The 9,865-nt window shown below is 44.7% G+C and overlaps 1 protein-coding gene across 4 annotated transcripts in view; it reads left to right on the top strand.

The window, feature by feature from the left end:
• The window catches only part of mon2 (MON2 homolog, regulator of endosome-to-Golgi trafficking), a 32,881-nt gene that overhangs the window by 9,937 nt on the left and 13,079 nt on the right, over positions 1-9,865 (top strand). For all 4 annotated transcript variants that reach the window (XM_034534705.1, XM_034534703.1, XM_034534704.1 and 1 more), the window contains exons 4-20: positions 880-1,011; positions 1,367-1,496; positions 1,738-1,835; positions 2,172-2,297; positions 2,444-2,638; positions 3,048-3,172; positions 3,995-4,134; positions 4,771-4,924; positions 5,517-5,707; positions 6,116-6,197; positions 6,334-6,515; positions 7,184-7,296; positions 8,115-8,219; positions 8,413-8,493; positions 8,605-8,678; positions 9,014-9,104; positions 9,272-9,373. In XM_034534705.1, coding sequence (XP_034390596.1) covers positions 880-1,011; positions 1,367-1,496; positions 1,738-1,835; positions 2,172-2,297; positions 2,444-2,638; positions 3,048-3,172; positions 3,995-4,134; positions 4,771-4,924; positions 5,517-5,707; positions 6,116-6,197; positions 6,334-6,515; positions 7,184-7,296; positions 8,115-8,219; positions 8,413-8,493; positions 8,605-8,678; positions 9,014-9,104; positions 9,272-9,373 — 2,121 coding nt within the window. The remainder of the gene's footprint in view (positions 1-879; positions 1,012-1,366; positions 1,497-1,737; positions 1,836-2,171; positions 2,298-2,443; positions 2,639-3,047; positions 3,173-3,994; positions 4,135-4,770; positions 4,925-5,516; positions 5,708-6,115; positions 6,198-6,333; positions 6,516-7,183; positions 7,297-8,114; positions 8,220-8,412; positions 8,494-8,604; positions 8,679-9,013; positions 9,105-9,271; positions 9,374-9,865) is intronic.

Raw genomic sequence — 9,865 nt, 5'->3', positions numbered from 1 at the left:
TATTTATTTGATGTCATCTGTCGACTAATCGTTTCGACACCAATCATCGAGCCGTAACGTTGCATTGTTCCTCACCTTAAAGACACAAACGGAAACAAAGCCAGTTTCACTCCTTGAGTGGGCGGTGTGTGTGTGTGCGTGTGTGTGTGTTTGTGTGTGTGTGACGGGAGGAATGTTTTCTGAGCCAGTTAAAGACACACACACACACTTCACATATTCTACAACAACCGTTTGTAGCGTAAAACTCTCTTAACGGAGAGAAGTCACCCCGTTAAATCCTGTAGCAAATGGATAATTGATCATATTAAACTAATCAAGTTAAAATACCAAACAGTCGCTGGTTGCAGCTTCTCAAATGTGAAGATTTGTTTGATATCTATTTCTTGTCTTTTTGTTTTGGACTTTTGGTCTGACATGAGCAATTTTGTGATATTTCATAGTCTCATTTTGTAATCTTAAAAAGCAGAAACTCATTATAAAATGGAAATTAAATGCATCTTCTTTTAGATTTAGATTATTTTTTTTTTTCCGTCTCCGAGGGCTAGCGTGAAGACGAGCCGTATTTTTGGACAGCTTGACCTAAGAAAGGACACGCGGTGTCACTTTCTGTGAGCATCAAGTGATATTAAATGGTAGCGAGCGTCATGGTAGACTCAATGATGCTGTGACCCCGAAGCAGGCAGCTCCGGCTGGTCCCACACAAGTGTGTTTGTGTTTGTGTCTCCTCGGGCGTACCTCTCACTGTTCTATCACAATCTAGCAGCTCTCGGTACTGCCTCTTGAGTTGAGCGTGTGTGTGTGTGTGTGCAGACTGGTGGATGATTAAGGTTTTCATAAAGATCACCCGTAAACAATTCAAGGTGTTTGTGCACGTGACAGGCAGCGGCGGGGAACATCATCAACATGTTGTGGCAGCTGATGGAAAACGGTTTGGAGGAGCTGAAACTTTTACAGACGGTCCTGGTCCTGCTAACGACAAACACGGTCGTACACGATGAAGTACTTTCCAAGGTACTTACTCCCTTCTACTATCTATATGTGGACCCTGCAGGTATCCAGGGTTATTTCTCAGTGGGTCTCCGTCTATTTATTTGTTAAACTGGTTATACTGTATGTTCCATCACACCTATAAATGCATATATTTGCGATATCCTTGCTCCAGTTTGTGCAGCAAATTTGTACGAACTAATTCTGTTCACCCTATTTTCTATGAATGTCACAACTCTTTAAGTCTTTACCTGTAATGGCGCAACATGATTTCGATTTTTTTTCTTTTCCCTCTTCTGAAGATGGACCACACATGCAGCAGAAGTTAATTTAGGTATCCGCTGCATAATAAGTTTACGTTTGTTTTAACCCCGCCCAGGCCATTGTGCTGTGTTTCCGACTTCACTTCACCAAGGACAACATAACCAACAACACGGCGGCCGCCACCGTCAGACAGGTCGTCACTGTGGTCTTCGAGAGGATGGTGGCGGAGGACGAGCGGTTCAAAGGTCAGAGGGCGCTGGTTCCTGTTTGAGGAAAATGGAGAGTTTAAGTAGGGACTCTGGTGGGATGCACAATGCGCACAGATTTACAGCAAATTGAAGCAGTTTGTGAAACATGGTGCGCTGTTGTAGAGAGTACAGAGCTTTATATACATGATTCATTGGAAGTCCTTGATTTATAAATCTGTAACATCCCTACTCTAAAGTGCTGAACAATATCTAAAATAAATGTGTTGCACCCACCCAGGCATTGTGGAACAGCCTCCTCCTGTCCAGGGAAACACCAACAGGCGTTCTGTCAGTACGCTGAGGCCCAGTGCTAAAGATGCATACATGCTGTTCCAGGTATGTCCACCAGGGGGCGGCAGCCTTCTTCTCAGGGTGCAAGTAACCTTCGGACCAAGTTGCTTTTGAAATCATCGCATCACCATTTATTGTTTATTATAAATGGTCCGCACAGCTTGGAAATACTGATATTTCACAAGCTGGCGTTTTAAAGTTGAGAATATAAATTGCTTTCATCTCTGCGATGACGGGAAATTTGCAAGGAAGAATTGACGAGGTCCCTTTGTCTCGAAGTTATTCCTCACCCAGGCGTCACCTTTTTTGTGTGACTGTTTCTCATGATCACGTAGCAACGCTCCATTGTTTTTGAATTGCTGTTGTGGGCCTTCTCTGCAGGACTTGTGCCAGCTCGTGAATGCCGACGCCCCCTACTGGCTGGTGGGGATGACAGAGATGACCCGGACGTTTGGCCTGGAGCTGCTGGAGTCTGTTCTTAATGACTTTCCGGGCGTGTTCCTTCAGGTACATGCAGCCTCACATTGTGATGGACGGCACGGATGTATAACCGTGTTCTCACTGCCGTGGAACAAATGCTCTTTTAACAGCAGCGTGTGTCTTTGTGACACTACGCTTGATCTGAGCCCCTTTTCATCCCGTTTCACACGCAGCACCAAGAGTTCAGCTTCCTGCTGAAGGAACGGGTTTGTCCCCTCGTCATCAAGCTCTTCTCCCCCAACATCAAGTTCCGCCAGGGCTGCAACAGCGCCGCCTCACCGGCGCCCGTGGAGAAACCGTACTTCCCCATCTGCATGAGGCTGCTGCGCGTGGTCTCGGTCCTCATCAAGCACTTCTACACCTTGCTGGTAAGGGGCCGCTCTGCAGCGATGGTCGGCCGGACAGAACTGTTGCCCGATGGCCGCTTTACGAGTCGGGGATTTTCTCCGGCGCAGAGCTGATGCTCTTAATTGATCTGGTCTGATTAGCATTGGATTAGCATAGCTAGTTTGGCTCCATGCGCTTTAATGAGCTTAGCTGCAGCTGAGTCATTAACCGTTGCAGCTGTTTTTATATGGTGATATTCCATCAATCTTCGAAAATGGAAATTTGTCTTTTCGCCCATCTGCCAAGAAGCGTGTTAAGCCACAGAATAACTTCATCAAAGCCCGCAAGGGATTCTGGGATTCAGCCAGAGGCCGGCTTCCAGTGACAGCACAAAGCTGGTCAAAGCTGGTCTGTTCCAATGGGATCAGTGTGTGTGTGTTTGTGTTACAGGTGACTGAGTGTGAGATCTTCTTGTCCCTGCTGGTGAAGTTTCTGGACGGGGAGAAGCCGCAGTGGCTGAGGGCGGTGGCTGTGGAATCCGTGCATAGGCTATGTGTGCAGCCACATTTATTACGGTAAACAACGTTAAGCCAACTTAAAATGTCTTCCATAAATTTGAGCTTTTATTGTGTGAAATAATTAGTTTTGTGCCTCCCACTTCTTGAGTGTGGGTAATCATTACTTAATGACTCTTTAATTAGCAGCCACACTGTGTAGTGTATCTGGTCATGATAGTTTCTTTCTTTCAATCATTTTATTTTTAAGTTTTTACAAGTTACATATTACCTCACATTACTATACAAAAAAAACTGTGGAGTGTATCTGGTCATGATAGTTATATGTTTCTATAATTGCTGATTTTATTATAATTATCATAATTATTCGTTTATTTTACTGCTCTTGACAACAGAAGTTGAGCAAAGCAGGAAAAGAAACTTAAAACCCAACCACGCCGCACCACCATATAATCAACATAAGCATATGATTTTGTAAGTCATCTCGTAATTTAGTACTTATAGTGTCCGCGTTGTCTAAATAGTTAAAACGATGTGAAAGATATTTAACCGTGCCATCAGCATGATTCAATTCCAGGTCAGTGACTCGTTCCATCTGTTGATCTCTGTGGCCGTTTTTTATGGTTCCATAAGTTGAGGATGATCTTTGCGGGTCAACGTGCCAATATTCATTTTAGCTGCGATGTACAGCCGAGGCTGACGAAGCACAGCTGAAGCTTAGTCTGAAAGTTGAGTAAAGTTAGACAACACAGAGCTGAGCCTGAGATGTCCTGAAATGGTTTTATTTTCACAGTATAGTTCTGTCGGCTCCCAAAAGGACACCGTCTTGTTGTTTCTGTCTCGCCAACCTGTCATCACAAAATTCTGTTTTCCCTTTTTCAGTTCGTTCTGCCAGTCATACGACATGAAGCAGCACTCCACCAAGGTATTCAGAGACATTGTCAACGCCCTGGGCTCCTTCATCCAGTCCCTCTTCATCATCCCCAATGCGGGCAACAGTACTGCTGTCAGTGCACCTGCTGGTCAGTTCACTTAGTATTATTATTATTATTATTATTATTATTAGATAAGATAATCCTTTATTAGTCCCGCAGTGGGGAAATATACAGGATTACAGCAGCAAAGGGGTAAAGTGCACACAAGACATAGTAATATATCAAATATAACAATAGACTGTAAATAAAACAGTCTACGGTAACTGAATAATATATACAATAATATATACTCACGCAGAATAAATATGGCTATTATTTTTAAGAGTGACCAAATCCTCATTTTGAACTCCCTGAGACTGTGGTACTAATATATTTAAAAGTCTTTTAATTTGTATTCAACGATTACTTTACCTGGAGCTGTAGGAGAGTTGATGCATTTCAGTTTGTGTCCATGAAGTTCTTTAGATGTTAAGGAAATGAGTTGAAATGCACCTGACAAATTCATTGAGATGCATTTGAAAAATAAGATCTCAAACAAATATCCTGATTTGGAAAGGAGCTTTAACCTAAAATGAAATCAAGTTGTCATAAGACGGCAATGATTATTTAGAGTTGCGTAAATGCATGTTGTTGTTTGTTTTTTAATAGTTGTGATTCATGCCACTATGTCTTATCTTCTCAGTTTATCCATCTTCCACCATAACACTCTGACTTCCTGTCCAGGTGGCTCAGGTTCAGGGGCCCAGGGCGGCGCGCAGGGTGGCCCGGGGACGGGAGGGGTCAGTGGCAACCTGACCACCCAGGCTGCGTTTGAATACCGCGGCACCTGGATCCCCCTCATGACTGTTAGTGTGCAGGGCAGCGCCAAGGCCACCTAGTAAGTACCGTTACTTCCTGACTCCCTTTCGCCATTTTATGTCAATTGCACACAAATCGCATCCCAAACACACACTTACGCAGAACAAGTCTCATGCTGCTAAATGGGATACATATGAGCTTATTAGCTGCATCCTGCAAGCAGTGAGTAACAATTTTGCTTTAAACAACAACAGGTGATCATAATATGGCGGATATTGACGGAGGTGAAAAAAAAATGCTTTTTTCCTTCCGGGTCTCACAGGAAGGCACGGTTTGAATTACAGAGAATTTCATCAGCCAGAGGCTTTCCCTGTGCGATGAAATTGCCCTTTCTTATGGTAATTTGGGGGGGTGGGGGGGGGGTATAAAAACCCTAGAAAGTGTCCCAAGCACTTAATTTCGACCCTAGTCCCTACAATCAAAGGAATGAATTCCTCAACATTTCCTTGGGCCTGGGGAAAGTCCCTGCGGTTGAGAAGGGGCTTTAAATACTAGTGCAGATTTATAAGAAGGAGGTGCACACACACACACACACACACACAAACACAGACACACAAACACAGACACACACAGACTTCGTCCTATAGCTATCCCTCTCTTTAATCCTCTAGTCTAGAGATGCTGGACAAGGTGGAGCCCCCGTCCATCCCGGAGGGCTACGCCATGTCTGTGGCCTTCAGTGCCCTACTGGACCTGGTGCGGGGCATCACCTCCATGATCGAGAGAGAGTTGGCAGTGGAGGAGGAGGCGGCTGCCGAGTTCAGGGAGACTCATCCTGCTCAGGCGTGGCAGCCACAACCTGGTGAGCATGAACGGGAGGAGGAAGACGAGCATGTGCTGATAACGCAGACAATCATTGGATATAAACCAATCAAATTTAAATATGAAGGTATTTGTAAGCTTGAGCAACTTGTTAAGGGGGAAATACCAAAGCATGTGTGCAAACTGTACACACACACACACACACACACACACACACACAGACACAGACACAGACACAGACACACAGACACAGACACAGACACAGACACACAGTTTTACTGCATTGTTGCCAAATGGTTACCAATGTGGGTGGTAGCACTTCTACGACCCCTGGTGGCCAATCTTGTGCCTTTTTATCTCTTAAAAAATGGAGGGATGTTTTTTTTCCAAGTGATACTGAAGTGCATTAATCTCTAAATATACTCGTGAATGCGTTGTGTCGTCTCAGGAGTTCACCTGGTGTGGGAGGAGATGGTCAGTGCCTGCTGGTGTGGTCTACTGGCGGCTCTTTCTCTGCTGCTAGACGCCAGGTAAATGGAGAAAAAAAATTGCAGTCGGCACGTACAAGCAGGAGAGAATAAATTGTCCCCGCAGGAAATTCCCCAAATTGCAAGTTATTTGCCACAGACGGACGAGAAGCTTGACTTTCTTCTCCCTTCGCACCAGCACCGATGAGACGGCCACAGAGAACATCCTCAAGGCGGAGCTGACCATGGCCTCGCTGTGTGGTCGGCTGGGCTTGGTGACGCCCCGTGACGCCTTCATCACGGCCATCTGCAAGGCCTCCCTGCCGCCGCACTACGCCCTGACCGTGTTGAGCTGCAACACCGCCAACCTCTCCAGCAAAGGTGCAGCTCCTCAGTGGAGAATGCCACTCAAAACCGCATAGCAAACACAGTATGAGCAGTTCCTCAGGGGTCTTGTTGCCTTGTCTTTTTATTTGTACAAGATGTCGCCCAAATACTTAATTACCTGTGTACACATACACATAACTGAAATACCTACTACACACCATGTTGGCATTAAAAAATCCAATACATAACTGTTCCCCGCACAGCTAATAGTCCCCCTTTCCAACCCCGAGGATGGCCTCCGGTCATGTGTGTTTATGTTAAACTAACAAGCACCTCATCTCCAATATGGGGCGACGGGAATGCGGCTAAACTCGGCTCAACGTGTACAATGTTGGCACGCTGCCTGTTCCTCTTATTGCATTAATCCATCACTTTTTCACCGTGGCTTCTAATTAGGAACACCACGGAGAATGTGTCTGGGGAATTTAGACGCCCACGCACACACAGCTGCTCTCAAAGCAAGCACTCAGACATTCGTTATTTGCATATTAGCTTGTAGAGATAAAGCCGGCAAATTGGGTCTCAACTGGCGATGGGTGTTTGCCTTTTGGAGTTAATTAAGAAAGCTTTTCTTGCATGTCGTAAGCGTTTTTTTTTTTTTTTAACAAAACCTGTTTGTGTGTGTGTGTGTGTGTGTGTGTGTGTGTGTGTGTTCTCCACAGCCTACTCCATCCAGGGCCATAGTGTGCAGATCATCAGCCCCTCCAGTGAATCTCATCAGCAGGTGGTGGCCGTGGGGCAGCCGCTCACCTCGCAGCCCCAGGGCACCGTGGTGGTGAGGACGCACACACACACAGTTATGGAGAGGCTATCGCTACTCTTGACATGTTGATGATTAATTCATGTCGCAGTTTTCCCCCCAAAAAAACATGCTCTAATCAAGAGACATCCTACAACACAATGTAACGGCTGCGAAAAAGCAAGCCGTTGCCGTTTGGGAGGATAAGTACCTTGAATGGTCCAAATGGGAGCCGCGGTACTGGCCACCAAAGTCTAAGGCAGGAAGGAGCCCAGTTAAGGGCCTCAGAAGAGGGTCGCGTCCAAATGGGCTCCGGAGTTAACCGTACAAAAAGACACCCACATGTGCTCTCAGACAGAATGAAACGCAAAGCAATCTGTTTACCGTGTTGTTTACGTTGTTTTTAATTGTATATGCACAACGCCCACACGCACTTTGTCTCTCGAAGGTGCCGTTGAAGTTCGGGGACAACCGTTATAAACATAGGCAGGTCAGGCAAGCTTCTGCATCTAAATTTCCCTCGAGGTTCAATAACATTTTAAAAAATACACAGGCTGTAACCGTAACCTTAACCTGGAATCATTATCCTATAATTAGAAATCTCCTCATAGAAATATAATAATGTGAACATGTTTTTTTTTTGTTTTTTTCAGTCTCAGGTCTGTGCATATATTTCCTCACCTTGTTTGTGTTACCATGTCCGTGTGACCGTGACTGTTGTGCCTCATGGTACCAACGTCTTATCATTTTAGTAATTTTGTTCTCCCTTTTCACTCATTGTGATTTTTGGCGCATCAGCCAAATCCTTGATGACTCCTATTAAAATGTCCTATAATTCTCTGTCCCTCTGTCAGCTGACTGCCAAGAACATCCAGTGCATGCGAACCCTGTTGAACCTGGCCCACTGCCATGGGGCCGTGCTGGGCACCTCCTGGCAGCTGGTACTGGCTACGCTGCAGGTACTACCGACTCACATCTCACGTAACGGCACACACACACACACACCCACACACACACACACACTCTTCGATTAGACATTAATCAATAATGCATTAATTCACCTGATTTGAGTGCTTTGTAAAACTCACACTCACTGATTTACAGTGGGGTGAAACATTTGCATTTCGATGACGTTTCTTTTTGTCTACCCAGCACTTAGTGTGGATCCTCGGGCTCAAGCCGGGGATGGGCGGTGCCCTGAAGCCCGGCCGAGCCGTGGAGGGACCCAGCACGGTGAGGTTTTTTTAGCTAGGGACTGTGCATTGAACGTGCATTGTGTGTGTTCTTTACCACCTCGAGGTTGAAGGCGATCAGCTGACTGGTCGTGTCTTCTAACCCAAACAGGTGCTGACCACAGCTGTGATGACGGACCTCCCCATCATCTCCAATATCCTGTCCAGACTATTCGAGAGTTCCCAGTAAGGACCAGTCCTTTTCTGTGAAAATCATCACGCCAGTTACTCCCTATGCCCTTAAATAGTCTTTTATATATTTCTTTCTTCCAGAAATCTACTTTTAAAGGTACATTTCATGCTTAGAACCAATAATAACAATAGTGGCATGAATAGTTGTCTTTTTGTTCAGTAAACCTTCTGTGTTTGCGTAGTTTTAGACAGAATGAATACAATCTTTCTACTGTCATCCTCATAAATAATTATTGGAATGACCTGAAGTATGCTGTCTTGATACCTGGGAAAATCTGAGTTCTTCACAATTCACGCCAAAATGCGTTTTGTTTTTTAATGTGATCCAGGTACCTGGATGATGTGTCCCTGCATCACCTGATCAACGCTCTCTGTTCCCTCTCCCTGGAAGCCATGGAAATGGCTTCTGGAAACAACAAGGTAAAGACTTTCTGTATTTTAGTACACGGATGTGTCGTTGTTTGGCTTTTGGTTCAAATGTAAAAATGAAGGATAGTATAACCATACTTATGCTATGATCAGAAAGGTCAAGGTATGCACAGTAAGGTGTCCTGTTCTTATTCATAGTTTCTATTTTCTTCTTTCAGGAGCCATCTCTGTTTGCTGTGGCCAAGCTGCTGGAGACGGGCCTCGTCAACATGGATCGTATAGAGATCCTTTGGAGACCCCTAACCGGCCACTTATTGGAGGTAACATCTATTTACAGCTACATTTCATTAAAACTCTGAAAGAGGATGTATGTCCCAGGGTCGTACGGTTATATCCTTGAAATCATTTTAGAACTGCAATTTATTTCACCGGTTCCATTTTGATGAGGCTTTATTTCACACAATAAGCATTTTAAGGATTTTAACCAGTTTGTCTAAACTTGAAAACAGTAATTGTCATGTTTTCCTAGGCTGATGAACTCATTGGAGATGTCTTTGAACAATTTGGACCCAAGCTCTATTATTATTATAATAATAATAATAATAATAATAATAATAATAATAAGATTGCCCCCTTGTAGTCTTTTGGTTACGCTACCCAGCACCAAAGCTCTAATAAGGGCATTTTTCCATGGAGTCTGGAGCACAGATGGTTTAGTCATGAAGGAGAAAAGTACTTGAACGAGCCGTAGACGGGTCGGACGTTCTCAATTGGTATTCCAGGTTTTTAGTGTTGACGGCCAGTAGGTTGTA

Source organism: Cyclopterus lumpus, chromosome 6 (genome assembly GCF_009769545.1).
Source record: "Cyclopterus lumpus isolate fCycLum1 chromosome 6, fCycLum1.pri, whole genome shotgun sequence".
NCBI classification, from domain to species: domain Eukaryota; kingdom Metazoa; phylum Chordata; class Actinopteri; order Perciformes; family Cyclopteridae; genus Cyclopterus; species Cyclopterus lumpus.
This window is presented reverse-complemented; position numbering and strand designations above follow the sequence as displayed.